The sequence below is a fragment of the Oncorhynchus clarkii genome, chromosome 25, assembly GCF_045791955.1.
Source record: "Oncorhynchus clarkii lewisi isolate Uvic-CL-2024 chromosome 25, UVic_Ocla_1.0, whole genome shotgun sequence".
NCBI lineage: Eukaryota > Metazoa > Chordata > Actinopteri > Salmoniformes > Salmonidae > Oncorhynchus > Oncorhynchus clarkii.
Window position 1 is genome coordinate 16972165 of NC_092171.1, and position 27481 is coordinate 16999645.

At 42.9% G+C, this 27481-nt stretch overlaps 1 protein-coding gene across 2 annotated transcripts; it reads left to right on the top strand.

The window, feature by feature from the left end:
* Positions 1–1969: 1969 nt before the first annotated feature.
* On the top strand, positions 1970–27042 carry LOC139384096 (coiled-coil domain-containing protein 9B-like). Of its 2 annotated transcripts, XM_071128741.1 has the most exons (15): positions 1970–2267; positions 6609–6713; positions 7025–7129; positions 7826–7981; positions 8189–8359; positions 12056–12127; positions 16526–16710; positions 19830–19879; positions 19993–20043; positions 20171–20267; positions 20938–20971; positions 21649–22162; positions 22263–22345; positions 22745–22765; positions 26228–27042. In XM_071128741.1, exons 1-15 carry the CDS (start codon positions 2256–2258, stop codon positions 26276–26278), a joined length of 1707 nt encoding a protein of 568 aa, XP_070984842.1. In that variant the 5' UTR covers positions 1970–2255; the 3' UTR covers positions 26279–27042. The 2 variants fall into 2 exon arrangements, with proteins under 2 accessions (XP_070984842.1, XP_070984843.1); XM_071128742.1 differs by lacking the exon at positions 26228–27042 and having other exon boundaries at positions 2013–2267; positions 22745–22939.
* Positions 27043–27481: the final 439 nt, after the last annotated feature.

Sequence of the window (27481 nt, forward strand, 5' to 3'; positions counted from 1 at the left end):
ACTTTTTTAAAGCTTTGGCAAGGGGTCACGTCTACAAAACCTAGTGCATTCTGTTCGTAACAGATTTTAGTTTGGGGAACAGAAAACTGTATTGAGGTCGGGGGTTTTCCTCGATGAGAAAATCATGCAGAATGTCAGCCCAGTTCCATCTCCCTCCATACTCTCCCACTATCGGCCACTGGGCTTCCTCTCCTCACCATATTTGGTAGGGAGTGGAACTTCAAACCGGATGCTTCAGATTTATACATCCGTTGAAACATCGGACTCCTTGTTCTATCTGTAGTTTAGGTATGTCCTTGAAACATTTGGAACTCATGTATTGAAATTCATGCATGTTCCAGGCATATGTTTGATTACACTAAATGCAATTTGAACTAAAGGTGAGTTTACAGTAAAGGTAGATGAATTCAATTAATTAACTCATAATTATGTTAGGGAATTACCCCAAAATCTGTAAAGGAAATACTGCTACTGAACTGGCTACAATAGGAACTCCTAATGTTCACAAATTACAGTTGGGTCACCTGCTACTGTCCTCCCCTTCCACTGGAATACTTTTATGTTCAGCTAATAGCTGTTTTCTTTGTCTTTCTGGCATCTGGTGGTCAAACCAAGAGTGTTAAAACAGTCTTCTCTCTCGCTCTCTAATGTCAACTCTCCCAGCTCTTACCAAGAAAGCCCCCTTTCTTTCCATTTACTGTAACCAGCATCCTCAGCCACTGTGCACCAACTGACACCGGACGTCCATGGACTTTGACAAGTAGTTTAAATTTGTTCAGTCCACCCTGGCCTTGATTTCAACGTCCACAGATGGACTGGATTTATCATAGATGTATGTTTCACAAGTTTGGATATCACGGTACAGGACAGTTTAAAAAAAAGTAGGTAAATGTTCAGTACAATACTGTACAGTAGAGCACACTAGAGTACAGTATAATGTACTCTACTTTATTACTTTACTGCACTATACTGCTCTGTACTCCACTGTGGTGCACTGTGACGTCCAAACTTGTGAAACATATGGAGAATGACATTCATACCCATAATTATGCATTTCTGTGTACTACAGATCAGGGAGCCATGATGTAATTCCATTTCTGTAATTCTGTTACCGGGTGTAAATCCACTTCACTTACTGTAGTTCAATAACCAAAATAGATTATTTTCAAGATGAAGATGTAATGTGACACTCCATTCTTTCTGCCGACATCTTTGAATTCGGAAGCAGATATTTTTGAGGGGAAACGTGGTCACATAAAAAAAAACGAGGGAGATTTTACTGTAATTCTTTTACCAAAGTTTGCATCTGCACAGTTCTTACACTTAATTGTGTTTTTGTAATTTTTTCAGTGGAAATTGTTAAACTTAGTCATTGTGCATAGAGTTTGTTAAACTTTTAAATAAATGTGTTTTGTTTGGCATACATTTTAAATAGAAAAAACTGAGTCTCAGTGTAATTCCGTTACCGTGGAACTGCCCTACTCTATCAAAGAAGTTATCTGTGTGTCTGAAGCACTCTGGGAAAACTATGTGACTGACTGCAAGTCACAGCATTTTGATTTCCCTGCTGCTTCCTGAGCAGTCTGGCATTTGTCTGACTGCAGAAGGAGTCGTGGGAAATCCTGCAGGCAACCCCCCCCATCCAACCCCCAACCCATACCCTGTCTGGGCACTCGCACACAAACCAGCTGTTAAAGAGATGGTAGGGGGAATTGTTCTAACAATCAAATACATGCATCTCATTACTGGCTGGGACATGTTTGGAATAACATTGACAGTGGCTGCAAATATAACACTGACTGGACTGCTGTTATTAGTATTTGAGGGGCTGTATCATGCTCAGGAAGACAGCATGTGTTTGGTAACACTAACTTAAAATAATCTCCCGTTTCCCTTTAAATTCAGAGAGGGTTGAGTGCATGTATTGGGAGGGGGGCAGTATTTAACCATTGTGTTTTGAGCAGAGGACAGGGGGAGGAGGGAAAAGGGTAATTTTAACTGAGAGCAAGTGCCCCAGAGAGCGAGAAATGGAAAGCGTAAGAGCATGTGTGTGAGAGTGGGAAGGATGGAGAGAGGGTGAGTGCGAGAGCAAGCGGGCAGGCGCTGTAAAATCCATTAACAGGGGCGCTCTGTGCATTTGTTAGATGTCTTGGCTGTCCGCCCAACTTGGTTCATTGTAATCAAGGCATGATCGCGGACTCTGCCGCTTCGGCTGCTGCTTCGCGTTTGGACCCAGCCCAGGTTTCAATGCTGACATGGAGAGACCTGTGAGTGCATTCTCTCTCTCTCTCTCTCTCTCTCTCTCTCTCTCTCTCTCTCTCTCTCTCTCTCTCTCTCTCTTGCTCGCTCTAGTTGTCGCATCTCTAGTTCTTTCTCTCCTTACTCTCGTTGTCTCCTGCTACAGGCTCGTCTCTACTTCCTCCCTGCTCTCTTCAACTAGAGGTTGTAGCTGTAAGTAAATGCAGGGCTTCAGTCAGATGTGCTGGCTCTATTCTCCACCTTGGTCCTCCAGTAGATGCTGGGGTCGCTGGGTGGGTAGGGATTAAGGCGAAAGGCTCTGCCAGCCTCAGTTCCGCAGGCCTCCCTGCCTGGGCATGGGTGCCATTAGCTGACAGTCCCACAGCCTGTGTGTGTGTTTACGTGTGTGGGGCTGAGCCAGCTACCGTATGCTAAGGACCCACCCCCTTCACATGCGATCACAGTGAGAGGGACTCCGAGAGGGAGAAAAGAGGTACCTCAAACCCTGAAGGGTAAATCCACGTCCCCCTCACGTTTTCAACTTGTGGTGTCTCTCTCGCTCACTTTGATACTTTAGCTGGCTATTCTCATGAGCTACAACTTGCCTGCGTGAGAGCTGGTGGTGTTCTTTTCCCTCGCTGTCCTATTCCTGGTGTGTGATCATGGCCTGTTGTGTTTGGATACCCTGACAACTAGAAGCTCTAAAGCAGTTGGCACTTCCCATTGCCTCTCTGTGAGTCTCAACTTCTATCTCACTGTTTTCAAAAGCTTTAGATTGGATTTTATGCTCTCTTGTCCCGTTAAGGTGCAGTATGTCATTTTTTGGGGGCGGCCTGACCAAATTCACATCGCAATTTGATTTATAGATCTGTCATTCTCATTGAAAGCAAGTCTAAAGTGGTAGATCTGTTCTATGTGCACTATTTCTATGCTTTCCGTTCTTAAGTTTAGTTTTTGCATATTGCGCCTTTTTAAAGCTATTTTGCTAATGTTCCTATTGGGCTGTCTGTGAATCATTGCTATTGGCTATGCTGCACTGGAAGCAAACTGATTTTAAAATTGTCAGTATGTCCATTAAAAAAATGTCCATTAAAAAATGAATGTGCCATATTCAACCTGCATTTTTTTAGGTTCATGATGAATGTGAATGTTGGTCATTTTTAACATGGAGCTTCAAATAATACGATATTCTTTTCTTCAGTCAATTTTAAAAACAAGACGTCTGACCAACGCCCCTCCTCCAAAATCTCCTACCATCTGCGCTAGGAGTCTGGCAGCCATTATTTGCGGCCAGGGCAGTGACAGTGCAATGGCAGTGGAACGGCATGGAAGGATCCTGTACAAATGCTGTGTTGTGTAGGCTACGCTGTGACTCATTGTTCTGCACTGAGCGGAATGTCACATTGAGCAGCCAGGATTCTCTTTTGTCGTCACTGTGGCGACGGCGGGTAACTGGCAGGCAGGCAGCTTTGCAGTGAGTGCCACCTCCTGCCTTTCTCTGTCTTTGACAGTCAGGCTGTCTGCAAGGTATGCAGTAGCCCCTTTTTATAGGGGGAATTGTACAGCACAGGGTTGAAAGGTGTAAATGTTTGTTATGGTTTCGGGTTAGGATTGTTGTCATACTGCCTCTGATGTCAAGTAAGTGTATGAGTAGATTTGATTAAGGCCTGGGTCTAGTTTTGTTTTGTTATGGCCACTTCACTTGTTGTTTGTATTATTTTTTTTAGACTCACCATTAGCATTATTTGCTGTATACAGTGCTCCTAATGATAAACTCATTACACAGATGACAGGGGAATGACAAAGTGGAATTGCATTTATTTCATGCTGACAGGTTGAATTGTAAGCATCCTTAATTGACAGCACACATGGTGCTTGTTTGAGTGTGTGCATGTGCCTTTGTGTATGTATTGTTGGAGCTCAAGGTTTAGTCACATCATGAGTGCTCGGCTTATATGAAAGGATCTAGTGAACTTTTGGAGTTGCATCTCACAGTGCTGAGTACAGAGTACAGAGCCAATGCGATCTGACATTTTTCCTCTGAGAACTGTGAAGGGCTGTTGAGTGGTGTGGGCGTTCACTACGCCTGGAGAGGAAACAAGTGTTATTCAATGCTCCATCACTAGCTCTGCTCAGGGCATCCATTTTCCTCTGAGAACGCGTTCCAAAGTCTAAGTTTTACTTCTCATACACAGGTGTCAGTTCAGCACAGACACCACTGGAGTTACATCAAAAGGACCCACGTGGAATGACCATGCTGCGATCTCAACAGATAAAATAATCATAAGATGAGATCAAATCGGCTGTTTTGTACAGTCGGCCGTAAGCACGTCTGCTTTCTGTTTGCGGCTCCCAAATGGGTTTTTTCATTGAGTGTAGTGATCGTAGGCTACTTTTCTTTCCATCGTATCATATATACAGTCAGATAGTCTTGTCTGTATAGTGAAACAGAAAGAGTCCTGCGTTACTTTACATGTACTCTGCTCCCTCTGGCCTGTCATACACGTGCCCTTTAGCCCACGCTGCAGCCATTTAAATTAACGCCATTAGAGACTGCTACAAGAATTCTTATGATCAGAAGGGGAAGAACCAAAGTTGAATCAGATTGTATTTTAGATTAGATTCCCCATCACTGGGTTGTGTACCCTGGATACATAAAAAAAATGTGTTTGTCAACACACCAGCTGTTAGGCCTAGCTGCCTTCTGTAATGCAGAGGTCTCCAACATATTGCGAGGTAATTTATTTTTTTAGCTTTAAAATAGGCACATTCTTGTCCTCTCCTCTACCCTGTAACTCTTCACGGGGTCTTTTTCTATTGTAAGAGATGTGTTTTCTGGTAATGGTTAATAAACAGCAATGGGCATGACAGGCCCCATAAAATTATATTTTCTATTTTCCAGAAATCTGTTTTCTCCGTTTTTCTTTTTCCTGAGTTGCAAGTTTTTTACTCTCAATATTACAATTATTCATAGAGAAACAACTAAAAATGATGTTCTGAGTCCATGTCAATGGACAAATCTTGATTTATGAGTCGAATTCCCCTAATTGTGAACCTAGCAAGAGAGGAATGTGTCGGTTTAGCAATGTTTCTGCAGTAAGGCTTACTGCTGCAAAACAATGTCCAAATGAATCATGAAATAGTTCTGTCTGGGAAGCCAACTTTGCAGTTTTACATTTAATTAAGAAGGTTTTTGGGGAAAGACCGTCTACCCACAAGATGCCGGGTATCATTAACATCGCTAATTGGCTACATACTGACTGATGATGGACAACTGTACGCACCAAACAGACAGAAGGGCAATATTGCTGGAAATTAATTGGCAGATATTGTGTTACGTTGGACTTTTTAAGCCAATAGTGGCTAACCAGGGGTGGGATAATGTCAATATGGCTTTGATTGGATAGTAGCTGGGTGCTTTATGTCTATGGACAGTTTGATTGTTGAGCTACTCCTAGGTGGGCTGCGAGCTACTGTTAGTTTGCGATCTACTTGTTGGACAGCCCTGCTGTAATGCCTATTGCTCAATAAATTCCAGTGTCACAGTGGTATGACGTATGAAATGCCTTCGGGCTTTAAAAGCAGTGTAACACACCCTGTTACAGTCCCACAAGAAGTCATCGAGGCTTTAGCCAGATGCCTCTTGTCACGTGAGGAGGCATGCTGCTCTGTGCTCTAGTGCTAACATGCGCACGCATTTTGGTCTGTACTACTGTTACTGTGTTGACCAACAGGCATAGTGGTGTAGAACGACTGAAATAAGATTTCATACTCGTGATCCTTCTGTTAATCATGGCAAGTCGTCAGTCATCAGTACTTGCTACATATTGTTCAAATCAAATTGTATTAGTCACATGCGCCGAATACAACAGGTGTAGGTAGACCTTAGAGTAAAACGCTTAGTTACGAGCCCCTAACCAACAATGCAGTAAAATAACAATATACTGGTACAATGAACCGGGGCACACTGGTTAGTTGAGGTAATACATGTAGGTAGAGTTATTAAAGTGACTATACATAGATGATAACAACAGAGAGTAGCAGCGGTGTAAAAGGTGGGGGGGTGGCAGGTAGGCAACGCAAATATTCTGGGTAGCCATTTGATTAGGTGTTCAGGTGGCTTGGGGGTAGAAGCTGTTTTAGAAGCCTCTTGGACTTAGACTTGGCGCTCCGGTACCACTTTCCACGTGGTAGCAGAGAGAGCAGTCTAAGTTTTTGGCCTGCTTTTGCTGCGAGTTCATCATTCTGAATGCCCATCAAGCATAGCATGTCCAGGATAATGGACTGTTTACTGTAGGGACTGTAGCCACTTACAAGTAGCACAAGATTCTACAGTTCTAATTAGCTGAGTGTTGTGCGTCTCTCTCCAGACCTCCAGTGACGTCATGCTGAAGAAGGAGCAGAAGGATGTGGAGCTGGATAAAAAGATCGAGGCTCTCCGCAGGAAGAATGAAGCCCTCATGAAGAGGTACCAGGTGAGTTGGTATTCTACTGTTCTTACTCTGAAAACAGAAGGACACCATTTTTAAAACTAGGAGGGATTGAGCTTGACAAAGACCTGGTGTCTTTCTGGAATGGTTTAATCATTATATCCCTAACAAAATGGCAAGTGGCATTGGAAACCTTAGATAATGTAAGTCTCTCTCTAACAACCTGCCTTGTATGGAGTGAAGACTGCATTTCAACAAATGAACAAATCTTTTAGGTCTTTTACAGGGTTCGCTGAAGACTAATATCAGGATCATTTGGTTGTTCTGGGTTTCATGTTCTGTTTCATTCCATACAGGAGGTAGAGGAGGACAAAAAGAGAGCAGAAGAGGAAGGAATGGCACTGCAGAGCCCCAAGGGCAACGCAGGGGACTTGACCATCACCATCAACAAGTCTACCACCGTGAGTGACCCCCTATCTCCCTACAGAGATGTACACAGAGATGCTTTTACCTGTCAGAACAGTTCTGAAATATGAATATTCTTACCAATAGAATGACCTGTCCATCTTGATGAAAGACCCACCTTATCCATAAATATACACTGAGTGTACAAAACACATTGATCTTCCCATGACATGCACTGACCAGGTGAATCCAGGTGAAAGGTATGATCCCTTATTGATGTCACTTGTTAAATCCACTTCAATCAGTGTAGATGATGGGGAGGAGACAGCTTTAATAAGGATTTTGAGACATGGATTGTGTATGTGTGCCATTTAGTGGGTGAAGGGGTAAGACAAAAGATTTAAGTGCCTTTGAACGGGGTATGGTAGTAGGTGCCAGGCGCACGGGTTTGAGTGTGTCAAGAATTACACCGCATGTATCAAGATTGGTCCACTGCTTCAAGACCATCCAGCCGACATGACAAAACTGTGGGAAGCATTGGAGTAAACAAAGACCAGAATCCCTGTGGAACGCTTTCGACACCTTGTAGAGTCCGATGAATTAAGGCTGTTCTGAAGGCAAAAGGGGGTGCAACTCAATAATAGGAAGGTGTTCCTAATATTTAATACACTCAGTGTATGTTTATCAACAAGAGAGATGTATTATCCCAATTCAGTGATTTACACTGTCATGTTCACTTTGCTATTGAGCAGGAGCCTCGTGTTGTGATGACCAAACCAGGCACGGGTGGTTCTCCCACCCCAAAGGGGGTCCAGGAGCTTGGGGAGAGGGAGGCGGAGGGGAACCTGTTGGGCTCAGGACGGGGCAGGAGGAAGCAGCTACTGGTCACCATGGCTGGCAACACAAAGGTAAACATGACAGGTGTCTATGAGAGACGGTAGGGGAATTATTCAGTTGTGTGGCCAACAGTGGTCAAATATTGCCATTGAACGATATGAAGGATGTTTAGGACCAGGAGTTCTTCCTGATCAAGTCATTTGGTCAGGAGAAACTCCTAACCCCATGTAAATGATCCATATTGATGTGAAGGATGATCCCTGTTTGTTTGATCCCAGGGTAAGAGGGTGGTGAGCGAGAGGCTGGAGAGAAGACCAGGTCCAGGTCCCCCCGGTCTGCTGAATGTGAAGAGCCTTACAGAGGATGGCTTGCACCAGCACCTTGTGGAATCAGCAGGCAGAGGAAAACACCAGCACACTAACACAGCAAAGAAGGACACGGGACCACAGGTCAGCAGTGCATACACACTGGGCCGAATCATAATTTGAGACATTGTAGTATAAGTGTAGTGCTGCTGCACACTCTAAACAGAGTCCTGGAGGAAACCAGCCTGCTTTTTATTAGAAAATATAGCAGTGACTATGTACTTTTTACACTATCAAGACTTTAGCTAGTTTATATTGCCTCCACATCCTCCCCTGCTCTTTACCTTGTTGTTAATTAAGCCACCCTCTCCTCTCTTGTGTCTGTTCTCTCATACAATGCTGTCTTGTTTTACACAGTTGTCAGACATGTCAGCAGGCAACTCCCGTCCTGTGAAGAAGCACAAAGGCTGTTGGACAGGGGGAGGGCCCCAGGGGTGGTGATTGATTAGGGGGCGGGACTGGGAACTGTTCTGTCACACTGGTCTGGCCTGGAGCTAGTCAGGCCTGCTGGGGTGTAGCTAGTAAATCAAATCAAATTGTATTTGTCACACGCGCCAAATACAACAGGTGTAGGTAGACCTTACAGTGAAACGCTTACTTACAAGCCCTTAACCAACAATGCAGTTTTAAGTAAAAATATAAATTAAAATAAAATAAAAGTAACAAGTAATTAAAGAGCAGCAGTAAAATAACAATAGCGAGAATATATACAGGGGGTACCGGTACAGAGTCAATGTACGGGGGCACCAGTTAGTCGAGGTAACTGAGGTAATATGTACATGTAGGCAGAGTTATTAAAGTGACTATACATAGATAATAACAGAGAGTAGCAGCATTGTAAAAGAGGGAGGGGGGGGGGGGGGGGGGGGGCAATGCAAATGGTCTGGGTAGCCATTTGATTAGATGTTCAGGAGTCTTATGACTTGGGGGTAGATGCAGTTTAGAAGCCTCTTGGACCTAGACTTGGCACTCCGGTACCCCTTGCCGTGCGGTAGCAGAGAGAACACTCAACGACCAGGGTGGCTGGAGTAGCTAGTCACGTCTGAGAGCCCTCAGTTCACATACATGTGTTAAAACATGTACATTTCCCATTCGATGGTAAATGGCGTCTTTTTTTCTCAGAGGTCTGATCTGGAGGGCCGTAGCAGAGCCCCTCAAGCAGTCCTGGTCTGATGTAGCTGCTGTATTCAGACAGAGCTGAGAGCGCTCAGCAGACATACAGCTTGTTAGTCCCTCTGTCTTTACAGTGGCCTGGCTGTTATGGCCATAATGAGACTGTAGGGAGAAGTATTTATCTAGCTGATCCAGGGCTTTCATTACGCTCACTCACACTGGTCTGGCCGTTGGGAATGACTGCAGTGAATAACTTGGAAAATAGATCAGAAATGGTTTGTGTGTGTATTTCCTCCAAGGTCTTTTAGTGTTTTTCTTTCTTTTATTTAGCTTTTAGGTGCCATTGTTTAATCATAGCTTGCTTATTTCAAGGATAATTACGATGCTCCTTGTTGAGTCACTGTATTTGAAATCCCTAACATCCTGCCTTGTAGTGCTGCCTTTAGCTTTACTACTTTAGAGTTATGATGCAGTGATATGGGTGTTTATAAATACTTATAGATGGAAGAGTTTTAATTAACTGCCTGATGCAGGTTGTTTCATATAAGATGTGGGGACACTCACACACACACACACAGTACTGCCGGCTGCTGCCATACGGTTTCTGATTTAGACCCTTGGGCACACAGTCTCTGGAACAGCTGCTAGTGCTCCGGCTGTGGTCTGGCACTCACATCAACACACACGCACATTGGCCCAATCAACGCGCTGATACACATCACAGACAGTTGATCCTCCAACACTAAAATGTGAAACTCAGTCAGACGGGCTCTGTGAACAGAGATCAGTGTTGCAGGAGGAGAGGATGGATGCACAACGTTGTAGCGTGGTGTGGGACAGGAAAGACAGAGGCTCTAGAATGATCCAGAACCCTACCCTGTTACAAGCCAGGTCCAGCAATTTAACGTGACACATTTACAGGGTGAACAGGATGTTTCCTGGCTGTGTTTCTGGCCTGTATCTATCTGGTCAGACGCTCCTAGTCATGTCATGCTCACTGAATTAGCGTTTGAACTATGGCCAGTGTTTGAGCCACCTCAGCTGTGGAAAATTAGACCTTTCTCCCTGGTCCACTTGGACCCGACTTATATAATGTTGTTCACCTCTTGAGCCTCTCCCCCATATGCTCTCCTCAGACAGCCAACACTCTTACTGCAGCAGCATAGCCCCTACTGATCCACAGCTGACTCTATGGTCCACTGTGCCCTGCCCCGTCTTCCTCTGGTCTTCTGTGTGTGTCCAGACCAGGTAGTCTCTCCATCGTGGAGGGTGGGGTAGCTGCTGTACCCCAGAGACAGAACAGGAGGAGGGATGGGAGTGTCCCTGAGAAAGGGGGAGGATGGGAAGACAGGAAGCATTCCTGGTGGAGGGTGCTCTAGGGCTGAGACTGGGAGTCTCTGGAAAGGATGACTGCTGGAGTATCAGTAGGAAAATATGAGGGTGATAGGTAGTGCCTCACGGTACTATCATTACAGGCCCTGGGGATACGAAGGGGTAAGGGGGAGAAGAGAACCTGGCGTGCAGACATGCTGCTTCCAGTCTCTTTCTCCCCTAAGCCACGGAGAGTCTGCTTTCCTCCTCCACATTGTTTCCTCATTCCCACCATCATGAAAGAATGATTTAATCTAATTAACATTTGGCTGCTTTTTGTTCTGAATGGGCTCATTATGCCGCTGACAGGACCGAGTGGGCAGCATGCCAAGGAAGGGTGAAGGAGAGAGGAGATGAAAGAGTGTGAGAGAGGGATGACGAGTGTGAGATGGGGAGGAAAGAGTGAGAGTTGTAAGAGAGCGAGAGCGAGGGATCCTTTGTGTGTGTGCTCACAGGGGTACAAAATCCCAGGCTCAGTGGTGTGACTCTGAAGGTATTCTAAATCACTCCTCAGACAGTCTCCCTGACTCTTTCCAGAATTCCCAGTACCTCTATCACACAGTGTCTCTCACTGTTCTGGAGATGTTTGCTAGTAGAACCAGCAGTCTCGGGCAGGGTTCTCCAACTGGCTGGTGTTTTTTATTGTTAGACGTAAGTCTGTAAAAACACCAGCAAATCAGCTCTAAGTGATTGTAATCTTGGAAACCTGTTCCAAAGTAGTCCCATGCATAAAAGATAGAGATATGTGACTGTACAAATGTAAGCAAGGTTTGAAAATATTAAGTTTTAGTCAGCTATTATATCTGTTTGGGCTTCTTGCGGTCAATTTGCAGTCTACAAATGATTTGTAATTATGTTACGGCTCCTTGACTTTCCGCTCAAGAGAAAATTGGCCCGAGGCTGAATTTAGCTGATGATCCCTGGTCTAGGGCCTTAGTCAGTAGTGGAAGGTTGGCAATAGAAACGTTGTAGTGAATGGATACTGGGAAGAAAATGGTGCTGTGTCAAGACTATAAATAGCATTATATGAAAAGTCATAGAAAAAAGATTGGGTAAGATAGGTTTGAGGTATATGTACTGCTGTTGCTGTACTGCTGTTCCTGCTCAGGAGGGACCTGACTATTCATAGGGTGTTGGCTGTTAAAAATACTTTGATACTCTATGTCCACTTGGGGGCAGTGTAGCTCTCTGAAAGTTGCATGAATTGTTGTCCTGCTGAGGACAGGAATACATCATTTGTTATCATTTGATAACTTTCTTTAGCTCGTTCTCTTTTTCTCTCTCTTTCTCTCTCAGAATGAAGGGGGGCAGGGAAAGGGTGTGACAGAGGAGCGTCACTGGCTGTCAGAGTGTGAGCCTTACTACCAGGTAAGAGACCAGACCCCTTCCTATTGGCCCCCGGGGGGCCACACTCCCTGTCTTCTGAGGTGACGATAGACTGCCTCTTTTCCAAAACACAAGTATCCTCCACCCCCCCCACTCCCTCTGGTAAGCTGTCCCCATGTGCCTTCTGTGTGTTAGTGTTTCCAGTGAAATATAGGGCATAAACACTCGGAGGCAGGCAGAGAGAGAGGGAGTTAGGCAAGGAGGGAGGGCACAGAGCCGCCAGAGCAGGAGGGAAGGAGTCACATGACAAGTGATGCTGTTCATGTCCACTCTGTTATACCACCTTGCTGTGTTCTCAGCCTGATTGTGGAGAATGCAATGAGTTAGTCAACCTCTTCCACCTGGACTGGTTTTTGGAAGCCAGTGTTGCATAAGAAGAACCAGATCAGAGACCCACCCCAGTAAAGCTTTGTTAGCGGCTTTGTTCTGTTAAAGCCTAGATATGAAGTTTTTCTGAGAGGGCCCTAAGAAAATGTGGGGCCTGATTCAGTTCAGTTTGTCCCTAAATTCATTTTTTCCAGGTTTCTGTTTTTCCCAGTTGAAAAAAAATGGATGTTGTAAGTCCACAACAATGCTTAAACCAGATCAGGAGAACACTTTGAGGGCTGGGAAAAATATAAGAAATTTTGATTTTTGGGTGTAGGTACCCTTTAGTGCACGTGTGCACCAGCAAGACTGTTGTTTGGTTAGTGAGGTTTCTGTAACCCTCATATGATTGCAGAATTTGCTAAACAAATGGCCACTGGATTGATGAAAATAATCATGATATCATTCTGCTAGGTAGGCATGGGTTACTTTGTAGTTAACATTTAATTGAGAAGGTTTTTGGGAAAGCCTTTCCATCTACCAGAAGAAGGTTATCATTAGCATCATCAGATAAAGGCACACACATAGAGAGTGTCATTCCTGTGCCGTTTCAGAAAATTGCAGGAAAATACGAATCGCTGATGCCTTTAGTTCGTCTTATGATTAACTTTGGCAAATTAATGAATTTTCTAATATGTTCAATGCATTTAGTTGATTTCCTACTAAGTTAATGTTGATTCCGTTATTCCGTCCTCGTTCTCTGCAACGCTCTATTCTGATATTTGGGAAGTATCCAACACCGCTTCAGAGTAAGTATGGTCATAGAGTTCAGGACAAGACAGCCCAGAGTTGTGTTCAATGGACACCAAATGGAGGAAAACAGATGAAACTTATTGTACTTGTCCCAATAAGAAATGTATGTTTTTCATTTTCTGTTGCAAAATGTTTTGCTATGATGCCCTAATGAATATGACCCAGGTCCTTTCTGTTGGCCAGTGTGCCGCTCCTCCAAAGACTGTATATGAATGGAGAAAGCCATCGATGACATCACACCATGCATTCCTAAGAATCATTGGCGCATTTGAAGCTCAGGAAGTTGGTTTTAGCTTGGTAAGATGGCCTCTCATGGGAGAGATTTATGTAGACTTAATACAGTGTACAATATGAGTCGTTGTACTAAAGGAGGGAAGGCAGATGGTCTGCTTATAAAGCAGACTGATAAGCAGAATCGCTGTATTCCCGCATGGACAGATTTTGATGGGAGCGGACCCTCTCGCTTCGCTTCTTCCTCTCTGACAGCTCAGTGCTGCCGCCTCTCATTCAGTATCTCGTTGAAGGCCGACTGTGGTACTGCAGGCTGTCATTAGCAACTGAATTATCCATAACTTATTCGTGATTTTGAAATAAGTGGTTCAGGGACATGAATCTGGTGTAATAGAAGCAATTATTGGTACCATGATTGTCTTTGATTTTTTAAATGTTATTTACATGAAGATTGACATTTTCCCATTCACAATAATGAGGGATCCTGTTTTCTGAAAACATTGACTGCAGTATTGTGGTCGTCCTTGACCTTTTGTGGCTTCAATGAGAGGGGCGGTCGTTTTCCCCTGGGCTCCTCCCTGGCCCCTGTAACCCTGGGAGAGAGCGCCTGCAGAGGCAGGAAATTGAAAGTGCTAATTAGTGGTGTGGCTGGTGGAGCCAGCGGGGGCCGGCCTGTTAGAACATGTGAGACGTGCTGTCCCCTGTGGGCCCTGCGTCCTCCAGGACTGATGGAGAAAAGACAGAGAGGAGAGGATGATCACGGATGCCACGTTCCCGATACCACCTGCAGGAGAGCCACATGTTTACCTGTCTCTGATTGGTCCATACCTTTGAGGAAAACATCACCTCTGTCTGCCCCTACTTTATACCTCTTATACCTCTGTCACTACCTCTCCCTGTCTCGCTCTCCCTCCCTGTCTGTCTGTCTGTCTCCTGGTTCGGTCGTAAAAACCCTCCACAGACCGACCACACATTGGTTTGTACAGTGGTAGCTCTGTTATTGTGTCTGTATCTTCACTGATCATCATGACGTCTTCTGTCCTGACACACTCTTAGCAATGACAACTTCCAGCCTTGTTCTTCTCCCTTCTTTTGCCAAGCATCTAACCTCCCTTAAGTCAGAGTTCATTGACATTTGAGATGCATCTTTGGGGCCATGTGGATGTTGTGAAGGGCATTTCTCAGAGCTTAATGTAATTCATTACTTTCCACTTCTGGAGCTCAAATTAGTGGTAGTGGTGTGGGTAAAATCACTGGGGAAGCCAAGCCAAAAACAACTACGTATTCCAACCTATGTGGTGTGATAATTGCGTTGTTTGCTCTATAACCTGTTAGTTCATACACCTCGCCACCGTGATCTATAGGCCTAAGGCTGAGACGGAAATAAGAAAACAGTGGCAGACATCAGTCCGGTGAAGTCCACAAAGCATGTTGCATGTAAACAAACAGTCAAGCAAGTTAATATTTTCAGACCATTAAACAACTATTGATTTAGAACCACGGAGAGTTACCGCAAGTCGCAAGGAAAACAGAAGCTGCCTCCACTATTCCAGCACCATTTCAACTTCAACATTTCAACATTATCAAATCATCTATGCTTAGTCTAGTACAGTGACAACTAAAAGATACCAAAAACGATTTAGTCCAGTCAGCTAAGCTAAATATTATGTGGATGTCCATAGTTTTGTGTGCGTTCGTGCAAGTAGAAAAAACATGTTGACTCACCCTCACCCTAGAGAAATGCCATCCTCCTTTCTTTCATGTTGATGAAAGTCAATCACTCTATCATATAGTACAGACTTTCATTTTTTGTTGTCTTAGGCTATCTAGTTAAAATGCTTGCTCGCCAGCGTAACTTTCTTACATGGGCAACATTAGCTAGTTAACATTAGCTAGTTAACATTAGCCTTCTACATCTAGCTACATATTGAACTTCCATCCTCTCAGGCCAGGAGTATGAATGAATGGTTGGATCAGAATTGTCGTTATAATCATTGGCCAGTACGAAGAATTAAATAAAACCACAAGTCTAACTCCCTATCTCCATCCATGGCTAATTTAGGAAAGGGACAATTTTAGATAACCCGTTTCTGTCAATGATGCAATGCGATGTGGTTGGAGTGAAGCCAAATCCAAATGTGCTTCCCTTGACACTTTTTATTATTATTTTTTTTTTTTTTTGGTGCACCAGGACCATTCACAGTTGAGCTCACTCAGTTTAGCTCAACACTGATTGGCTATTATTTTATTTTTTTGTCAAGGGAGGCCAAATGCTCACTGGCTTTCCTTGCATTCAATGCTAGGGGCAGCAACAATGTCATACTCTTTGAGCAGACAGCATCAGATAGATGGCCTACACATTCAGAGACAGAGGGGGGCTGTTTCGCTTGCTCGGATGCTTTCTCCAGTGAGATACATTCAGCCTCCTGCGGATGGAGGGAATATTATGAAACGCAGAGAGACGAAATATGGTTTTTATTTATGGGGAAGCCTGGCCTCCCTTGGCAACTATGAATACACGCCACTGCATATTAGTAGCAGTCCAGTGGTTTGGTCATCCATGGAAACATTACCACTATCATCACACTACAGAATTCCACTACCAACACTGGGCAGAGAGGATGAATCACAATGGGAAGGATAATGAGTGAAACAAGATAATAACTTGGATGAAAGCCTGCAGACAGTGTAGTTATCTGGGACCCCAGGTGACTAGTCCCAGTGATGCGATAAAAGCCTATCCAGTCTACAGACATGTCCTCTTTCATGTAAGAACCAGGAGCACTTGTTCAGTTCTACCCCATACCCCTGTTGTTCCTCTGATCTTCTGGACTGCACAGAGGCTTCACCAACCCAAGGCCAGCTGATTGTTGGCTGTTATTTTGACCTTTTATTGCTATTGTCTCCCATAGTTTGTTGAAAGCTACCTCTCACACCCAAAATGCAGCTTTGATATCTGACTATGGTAAGCCTTTCACAGTTTTCACTACTGGCACTGAACTATGACTGGTACGTGTGTTCTCCTTGCAGAAGTCTGAGGGGCCAGGCCTGGCAGGTGACACAGACCTCACCATTCCCACGTCCAAAGAGGAGCAGCAGGAGTACCTGCGCTGGAAGAAGGAGCGTGAGCAGATCGACCGGGAGCGTGTGGCCCGCCACAGAAATGCCAATGGCCAGTGGAGGCGGGCATGGGACATGGACAAAACAGAGAATATGTAAGCCCACTGCTCCCATTCCTGGCTGCTTTGCATTTCGCTTTAGTTTGCATTGTCAATCATTTCAGTTTCTGCAGGTTTGGCTGTTCCATTTGCTTGATGCATGTTTAAGTGCTCATTTTTCATTTCATTATAAAGTCATGTTACAATTAAAAATGAGTGTACTCTTCTGTATGTGCTCGTCTTCTGGTCTTTTTGTTTTCACATATCAACTTCAGCTTGCAGCTAACTACCACACATGTCGTGTCTTACCATGCAATAGAGACCATGCTTTTGCCATTGTAACTAAACTAACACATTAACTCACTCACTCATCACGCAGATTACCTGCTCTGTTACCTCGCTGTTCAATAGAGGAAGTAGCCCGGTCTCTATCTCTTTTCTCTACTTTTTGTCTGCTTCTATACATAGCCATTGACTGTTTTCTAAGGAAGCGCAGAATGATGTCTGTGGAGAAGACAGTGGTGAAAACAGGGAAAGCAATACTGTGATGTTCTTATTCTCATGGCTATGGCCCTTTTATCAAATTACTGGTAATGAACTAATAGGCTTGTTTCCTGTTGTGACTCTCTAAGGTACTTTCAGTATGTTGAATTAGGCTGACGGAAGATGTCAATTGTTTGTCGGTATTAACACAATTGGAGGCAGCCTCCAACCAAAAATAATTATATATTTTATTTGGCCCCCCCAGACAGCATATGAACATGTCATAAGGTATGGCAAAATGTTTATAATTGCAGGAAATTTGCTTTAAAACTGCAACATTTTCTCTCCGCCTCATGGAAATATTTTTAGAATACTGAACTGCATGAGATTACTATAAAACTAATCCTGGAGGTCGGTGCCCTGTGGCCACAGATGTGGTGGTCTGGCCCTGCCCGTGCCTCATCCCATGATACTGATTTCACACTGTCACAAGGCTTAATCCAAACAAGTCACAAGACTGTAAAACAATTCACAGCAAATTGGAGACTGGCATATAATGCTATTAGAGGGAAGACCTGGAAAAATGTGTTTGTTTTCTGAGGTAACATCTTTATTGGATCACCTTAGTTTGTGAGCCATTCTTAGAAAAAGGCTCTGTTAGAACTTGAAAGGGGAACGATGCCCTCTTAAGATATGTATCATGTAGTACTCAAACTACCTTCTCCCTAGTACTCTAACCTCCATCTCCATTGGTTAGCTATTTTAGACATTGGACGCTTCCACTAGAAGAAGTTGACCTGTGCTTTGTGATAAGCTGAAAGGCAACGTGATGGAACCAGGGAGAAGTAGAGTTGACCTTACTGACTCAACTTTGGTACGCATCTTGGTAAACCTAAGCCAGTTTAGGCTTACTTGGGAGTTTGTCCACCCTTTGCTGCTATAACAGCCTCCACTCTTCTGGGAAGGCTTTCCACTAGATGTTGGAACATTGCTGCGCGGACTTGCTTCCATTGAGCCACAAGCGCATTAGTGAGGTCGGGTACTGGGCGATTAGGCCTGACTCTCAGTTCCAATTCATCCCAAAGGTGTTCGATGGGGTTGAGGTCAGGGCTCTGTGCAGGCTGGTCAAGTTCTTCCACACCGAACCCTACAAACCATTTCTGTATGGTCCTCGCTTTGTGCATGGGGACATGTTCATGCTGAAACAGGAAAGGGCATTCCCCAAACTGTTGCCACAAAGTTGGAAGCACAGAATCATCTAGAATGTCATTGTATGCTGTAGCATTAAGATTTCCCTTCACTGGAACTAAGGGGCCTAGCCCAAACCATTATTCCTCCTCCACCAAACGTTACAATTGGCACTATGGATTCGGGCAGGTAGCGTTCTCCTGGCATCCGCCAAACCCAGATTTGTCTGTCGGACTGCCAGATGGTGAAGTGTGATTCAACACTCCAGAGAACAAGTTTCCACTGCTCCAGAGTCCAATGGCGGCGAGCTTTACACCACTCCATCCAACGCTTGGCACTGCGCATGGTGATCTTAGTCTTGTGTGCTGCTGCTTGACCATGGAAACCCATTTCATGAAGCTCCCAACTAAGTTATTGTGCTGACGTTGCTTCCAGAGGCAGTTTGGAACTCGGTGGTGAGTGTTGCAACCCAGGACAGACGTTTTTTACGAGTTTCAGCACTCGGCGTCCCGTTCTGTGAGCTTGTGTGTCCTATCACTTTGCCGCTGAGCCTTTGTTGTTCTTAGACATTTCCACTTCACAATAACAGCACTTACAGTTGACCTCTAGCAGGGCAGAAATTTGACAAACTGACTTGTTAGAAAGGTGGCATCCTTTGAGAGTGCCACGTTGAAAGTCACTGAGCTCTTCAGTAAGGCCATTCTACGGCCAATGTTTGTCTATGGAGATTGCATAGCGGTGTGCTCAATTTTATACACCTGTCACGTGTGGCTGAAATAGCCGAATTGACTAATTTCAAGTGATGTCCACATACTTTTGTATATAGTGTATAACCTGCATTATTTGATTTTGAAACCCACTATTTGGCTATGTATTGAGGCACTATCCTTTCAGACAGTGTCATCCTTACTACCAGGAAAAGAAAAATGAACACCCCCTTCTTTTTCTGTTGTTTTTTAGGTTTCAAACACAGCTGATGTGCTGTGAGTGGCCCAGTGGCTGGATAAATAAAAGTACTGTTTAGAAGAAAGAAGCATCTAACTTTAAAGAGAGGAGAGAACAGGAGACTATATTTAGCTGGGCTTGGGATGCCTTTCCTTTTTTGGCATGGTTTTAAAAAAGGCCCCAGAGACTAAATAGAGCAAGAAAAGTTTTTTTTTTATTCAGCAGCTTAATGTTCTCAATGAATAAGGAGTGTAGAAGCATGACTTCAAGATACCATACTCATCTTTGTACAATGTGTCATTCTATCTCTGATCACAGAACATAATGATACAGGGAAATTAATATGGCTGTAAGTTGTTAGGTTAGTGGAACAATACAGATATTTAAGAATGTCCAAATGCATGGGACCCTTCATGAACCCTGGCATGAAAGATTTTGCCTGTTTACTTTTTAACACCAAAACCATGGCTTCATTATCTGGTAGTTCTTCTGTTGATGGAACATCCTGGCTGTGTATTTGGTTTTAGTTCTTTCACTGTAAACGAAATGTCTCTATTTAGGTTTTCAGATAAATCTCCCGAGGAGAGAGTACAGGGGCCTCCAGATAGAGGTGAGAAATTCACTCTGTAATAAATTTGAAACATTCTTGTCAACTCGAACACAGGAATAGTCAGACCATAATCAAGTGATACCCAATAATTGTTGAACTTGTTTCATTTCAAGGAGGAAGAAATGCAAGAAGAGGTTACCCCAAATCAAATCCTGAGTCACGGGGTGAGTTGAAATGCTGTGAACTGTGCACCAGCAGCTGAGTCAGTTCAACATCAGTGTTGCGGTTCTAAGTTCATGCTACGTACTGATAGAGGAACTATTCTGATGTTTCTCTTGTTTGTATCGACAGTTCAGAAACCACGGGGCAGAGACAAGGGGGTTAAAAAAGTGCCTGTGGTCAGCAGTAAAGCCAAGGGCAAGGATCGGCTGACTGGCAGGGCCAGGAGGTGAGTAGCAGCAGATTTAAAATGTAGTAGCAGCCCATGTTGAGAGAAGGAAACCACACACATACAGTAGCCTGGCTGTATGCAAAACACACTGGGACTTACTCGAAAAGTGCACATTTGTCAAATGATAAAAAAACATCATATTCACTTTTTCACACTTTTATTTTAAAAAGCCAACTGTTTCAGCGTTTTATACTGTAGCCATTTGTGAGGCTAGAATGCTTTTAGTCTGTTAGCAGTGCTTGAGAGGCAGGTGTTGGTGGCTGTGCAGTTCTCTGAGATTGAGCTAGCCATGGGAAAGAGCAGTCAGGTCTGTCCAGAGAGTGGTCCCTGGCCTCAGTTGCCTGTTATTAGGCTTTGCTGCTGGTGCAAATGGGAAAAGAGCAGCGCGTGAAGAGAACTGCTGAGACCAGCCTATAGCATTTCTCAGGATGTGCAGAGATGATGATTAAACACAAGTGTGTAAGAGGACCTAACATCCTTCTCCATTTCCTTCTTGTGTCACTCACACGCTATATTTCTCTCTCTATCTGTGATACCATACAGAACAGAAATAGTGTTTTTTCTGTGTATTTTTCTAAGCGCAAAAGCACTCTTTGTTACCAGGATACTGAAGTACATTGACCACTCGTTCTGAATGCTTCTAATCATAAACCTTTTAACATTTCAGATGGGATGCCAGCGAGGATGGGGATGATTTGCAGGTGGGGTTTAAACGGAATGCTTTGCTTTGATAATGTACACTGAACAAAATATAAACGCAACAAATACTGTAAAGTGTTGGTCCCAAGTTTCATGAGCGGAAATTTAAAAAATCACAGAAATGTTCGATATGCACAAAAATCTGATTTCTCTTAAATTTTGTGCACAAATTTGTTTCCATCCCTGTTGGTGAGCATTTTTCCTTCGCCAAGATAATCGCTCCACCTTACAGGTGTGGCATATCAAGAAGCTGATTAACACAACATGATCATTACACAGGTGCACTTTGTGCTGGGGACAATAAAAGGACACTTTAAAAGTGCAGTTTTGTCACACGACACAATGCCACAGATGTCTCAAGTTTTGAGGGTGTATGCAATTGGCATGTTGACTGCAGGGATGTCTACCAGAGCTGTTGCCAGAGAATTTAATGTTAATTTCTCTACCATAAGCTGCCTCCGACGTTGTTTTAGAGAATTTGGCAGTTCGTCCAACCTGCCTCAACCGTAGACCACGTGTGCTGAGGAGTATTTCTGTCTGTAATAAAGCCATTTTGTAAAATTGTTATTGTTGTTGTATGTTGCGTTTTATATTTTTGTTCTGTATAGCTCTGTGCTTCGATGAAAGATGGCTGTGCTTGGGCTCATATTACCAATGGAATTTGTTTTTGGTTCTTTAGGCCTCCGAGACAAGTTTGGAGGAATTCTTAGAAGAGCTTGATGCTTTGGGTGGACCTGACGTAGACGACTCCACTGCAGAAACTCCAGAGGTCAATGATGTTTACCTCAAAATTGAGTCTTTCCTGACCCCGGATGTGGTGAAGACTGAGGAGGTGAGTGGACCCGTCAATCCTGCCCTGGACCAAGCCGACTGGCTCCACGCCCCAGCCGACACCTCAGAGGAGGGTACACCCAGACAGGAGAAGGCTAAGGAATCGTCCCCTCGAGCTGCAGAGAAGAAGGTCCGCTTCTCGGTGGAGCTCAATGGGCCCGGGGCCTACGAGCAGACACCGGGGCAGGAGGGCTCTGAGCTTTCCGATTCCTCCAAAACAGAGTGTGCTGAAAGCGGCCATGACAGTGTGCTCACCCCTGTTTTTCCCACTTCACACAGCAATGTCGAAGATGCTGCCCCTCCACAGGAGAATGCTGTCCAGCCTTTAGAACACGCTAAGAGCAATAGCAACAGAAAAACAGGTAGGCAATGGTTTTGTTCATGGATGCTCCCTGTCAAATAGGTACAGTGAATAGCTATCACTATGATGTAATGTTTTTAAAAAATGGGTTCCCTTCACAGAGGAACTGATTGACTCTAGTCTGTCTGTTCTGAGGCTGGAGTCAGGAGAGACTCACCCAACCCACACCACCAGCACTGACAAGGTCAGTACAGACTGAGAGGATGAAACTGTGATGGATGGATGGATGGATGGCTCATCTGCATTGTAGTCTGGACTGAGAGATGGAGCGAATGAGAGAAAGAAACTGGATGGATAGAGAGAAGTGTGTATGATTCATCAGGGCTGCAAAATGTGGATATTTGATTGCTGCATGAGTGTATTCACTATGCTCTTCTGTAGTGTTCAAGTGGATTTAAAATAGCTGAGAGACAATGCATATTCAGATTCCAGCTCTTCACCACTGTAGCATGGTGCATTACCAACCACTTGTGCAAAAATAAGTACTGTATGCCTACCATTGAGTAAAAACAATAATGTACTTACTTACACTTGTTTAAAAATTCACATTGTTTAACCCCTTTTTCATTGTTTTGTTTTATAGGCAAGAGAAAATGGGAAGATTGTTTGAAGGACTTTCAACGTTTATATGAATTGGTCAATATGTAAAACCAAAACATGCTTAAGTAGAGAATTTACCATAAGCCTTTTAGTTTAAAGTGGAAATCACAGCACTTTAACAACTTTGCAGATATGAAACAGACAATCATAATATCAGTCAAAAATATCACATTTCCAGTTCATGCTACAAAACCAACTTTGAGAGGTTTTAAAAATAGGTTCTATTTGACAAAAACATTTCATGATGTAGAGTAAGTCATTGTTTCAGAATAGATGGATGCAGTTCAATGCATGATTCATATAATTCACCAATACATTTCATGGTAGTCCAAAAATGTTGCTATCAGCTTGTAAATCACAGCTGGCCTGGTACATTGTTTGCTGCCTCCATTCGGGATGCACTGTTTCAGTTTCAATAACATATATAGTTTAGGCTCGGAATGTCAATACAGTAGTGATGGACATTCAGAGTATTTTCTGTGAGTTGGCTAATTTGGCTCCGTTCACTTAAAAGAGCTGGTTTATTTGGCTCTGAAACAGCTCTTTGTTCCAACTGCTTAAAAATGGACTTTGAACCACGATTTTTAGAACCACCTAGAATCAATCTCCAATGTCAAGCCCAAAAAGTAGGCTACCATTATATCAGATCGGGAAATTCGGATTCAAATATATTTTTACCTGGCCAAATTTTTTAGATTATTATTGGTTTAAGCACTGCAAAAAATAGTGTGGCCCTGAATGTATGCATAGTTTTGGTATAGTAGCAGTATGCTAATCAGGAAGCCAAATGAACGTCTCATTGCAATTTGGTTCCCGATGTTCACCAAAAAGTTAACGACCCATCACTACAATCAAACTAGCAAGGGCAATGATCACAAGTCAGCCATAACGTGGCTAATAGGCTAGCGTATCTATTTATGTAGCTATTTATTTAGCCAGCTAAAAACACTGAGCCAAATGAGCTAGCTGCTGGGAGGATGTCATGTCATTGGATGAGTTTCCCCTCATATCGTTTTTCGGTGGCAACAGCTAGAGATGAATTTGGTTAGTTAGCAAGAGACGTGAATCGCTTGGCTAGCTAGCTGAACTTGAACGACCGTTACACACAGTTAGCATGCAGATCTCTTTAGTTGTCAATCAAATGCATTTGGCATCAATCAAATGGGCGGGCAGGCAGTTCCCATTCAGTTGTCAAAACGTAGGTTGGGACAAGCATGCATTGGCAGGCAAGCTGCAGAAAGGTTAGCAGGCTACTTATTCTCCATCGTTTCAGTGCAATTTTGAGGGCAAACTACAAGCTGAAAAAGTTTGAGAGGGTTTATCTATTCTTTGAAATCATCTAGCTCTGGCTAACATTAGTTGTTGATCTTAGGGAGGGATAATCTACCTGTTCTTGGTTGTTTGATCAATAGGACTGTAAAGTTCCCAAATGTAAGAGGACTCCCGTGGTGTTTGCATATTTGCAGAAATCAATTTTCAGGTGTATTTTTTTGGCTAATGATTTAAAGTCACGCTGTTGCTACTGCCTGTAAACACAGTCCAGTTCAAAGTGAAAGATGGCAGGCCCATGTGGAAAATGGCTTATTTGCATATAGGCCTACTGTGTAGAGTCCGGTCTGTGTAGAATCCTGTTTAGGACAGGACTGACACGTTTTTTTATGAGGTTTTATTTACTGCGGTGTCTATTGTACAAGTGCAGGGCCGCTTTCCCCACTATATATTGCTATAGAATTTTCACAAATGACTTGCTCTACATAATTTCCAAACATTCTGTGAAAGTAGCAAAATAACCATATTTTAGTCAGAAAATGCTGTCAGTTCCACTTTAATAGCACATTTGCTTCCAATAGCTCTTTTGAAGGTGTCCTGTGCCTAGTTGGTCAAGGTGAGACTAGCATCCACAATGTTCTTTCATTTGAAATGATGCTAGTTGCTCACAGTGGGAAAAGGAAACGATAAATGTTCAAAGTAAGTCATTTTGAGAATTTTGTCTGCTTGAAAATACTTACAAGCACTTTATTCTTTGAGGTATGAGTATTGACACGTCATACATTAGGTAAGTGTGCTATTTGAATGGCAAACTTATGTTGAATGACTGTCTTTGTTTACATTTGAAGTATTATTTCAAGATACCAGTCCTAATGCTTGTATTAGTTCAGTTCCTATGGATGACTAACCTACATGACCTGAACAGGCCCTGCGTTTAAACTTCACTGTCGCAAGTGATTGTCAATCAAATTACCTGGTGTTGTTGTGTCAATCTTTGCCTTAGCAGTAGGCCTAATTTGAATGATGAAATATAATTAGCATTATATGCTTATAGTTATACTGTACACTGGCTGTATTTATAGTGCTGTGAAAAAGTTTTTGTCCCCTTGTACTCAGTAACTGGTTGTGCCACCTTTAGTTGCAATGAGCTGCACATATTTTTTGTGTCTGAATGTTATCAGATCTTCAACCAAAACCTAATATTAAAGGGAACCTGCGTTTACAAATAACAAAAAAGATGCAGTATATACTTATCTTATTTATTTAATTAACAAAGTTATGCAACACCCAATGCTCGTGTGTGAAAAAATAATTTCCCCCTTATACTCAATAACTGGTTGTGCCACCTTTAGCTGCAATGACTCCAACCAAACGCTTCCTGTAGTTGATCAGTCTCTCACGTCACTGCTTTAACTCCGTGACATTTGTGGGTTTTTAAGCATCAACTGCTTGTTTCAAGTCCTGCCACAACATCTCAAATTGGGATTAGGTCTGGACTTTAACTAGGCCATTCCAAAACTTCAAATGTGTCGCTTTCTAGCCATTTTCATGTCAACTTGATTGTGTGTTTTGGATCATTGTTTTGCTGCATGACCCAGCTGCGCTTCAGTTTCAGCTCACAGACGGATGGCCTGACATTCTCCTGTAGAATTTTCTGATACAGAGCAGAATTCATGGTTCCTTCTATTAAGGCAATTCGTGCAGGTCCTGAGGCAGTAAAGCATCCTCAGACCATCACACTACCACCACCTTGCTTGACCGTTGGTATGTTCTTACTGTGGAATGCAGTGTTTGGTTTTCACCAGATATAATGGGACCCATGTCATCCAAAAAGTTGACTCAAGTTTGCCAAAAAGCACCTGAAAACACCTGGATGATAATCAAGACTTTTGGAAGTATGTTCTATGGACAGATTATTCAAAAGTAAAACTTTTTGCACAATGAGTTACAGCAGTTTTGCATTGAAGGGTGTGCCCAAATTCCTTCACAGCGACGTGAGAGACTGATCAACTACAGGAAGCGTTTGGTTGGAGTCATTGCAGCTAAAGGTGGCACAACCAGTTATTGAGTATATGGGGGAAATTACTTTTCCAGACAGGGGCATTGGGTGTTGCATAACTTTGTTTATAAAATAAATAAAATTAGTATGTAATTGTTGTGTTATTTGTTCACTCAGGTTCCATTTATCTAATATTAGGTTTTGGTTGAAGATCTGATAACATTCCGTATCAAAAATATACAAAAGTAGAGAACATTAAAAAGGGGGCAAATACTTTTCTTATTATCAATTAAGTAGAAAGCTCCAACCATTGCACTTATCTGTTGATATGATAGCTCATTCATTCATACAGTAGTTTACGGCTTGGTTTGGTGAAACCAGTTACATCAAGTAAAAGTCCATTCAAGTGCATTATTTAAGTGTGGGATTACTATGTAATATAAAGTTCAGTATACATTTTCTGCTATTTTCAAATACAAATCGTATTGGCAGAAAAGTTCAAATATAACTAAAATTTTAGAAGGTTCCTCCTTCAATGATGGTTGTTAATTGTTGCATTGTTTTTCTTCAAAGAAAATGTAGGAACTATTTCACGTTTAGTTTTGAGTGATGTGGTATTAACGAACGGTCAATGTTGATTTTATTTATTTCTCTCAATTGGATTGTCAAGTACTATTTGCTGGAGTGTAAACTCTTACTTGATGACATTAGCGGATGGAGTGCTTTATTTAAAGTAGGGAAAGGGCCATTAAGTTGCCGTTGTTGTTTTATCATACTTTGATAGACTGACAACAAAATATGACTGAGCGCCTTACCATGTAATAAATAGTAAGTGTATTAATGAAACACTTTCATTCTTCATTTTAGAGTACTTCTTTATGCAATTCAGTGTACAGCACATGTTGGAGAACATGGTATTAAAAGCACATTGCCATAACCAAGTGACAATTTACAGGAGCAAGGTGAGGTTCTTTCGATTGTTATTAAAAGGAGCTGTGGAGGTGAAAAATAAAGAGTGAAATTGAGAGCTAACAGAATTGAAGTTATTTTGTTGGGAGAAAAAAGAAGTGAACAAATTGATCCTGGGAGAGGGAGAAAGGGAGAGAGTTGAGCGTAGGGAGGTTTTTTTTGTGCAAAGTAGTGGAATTGACTTCAACCATGTGACTGTAGTGCAAAACGTACTTCTCCTGTTCAGTGCCTGTTCGATTTTAGATAAGGGTTACAGTTTGTTTGTTTGTTTGTTTGGTAAGTGTATTTATTGCTTGACATTTACGTCATCACCAAGCCTTGCCTAATGACACTTGAACATTTTAGAAATGATTGTCTGCCATATTACTGCTCCTTTCAACATTAATGTGTATCACTGTGAGACCTGTGCTCCATGGACTCACACAGGATGTTTGAATAATTCAAAAAAATGTGTGTCCATCGAGTTTTTTACAGTCAAAATTT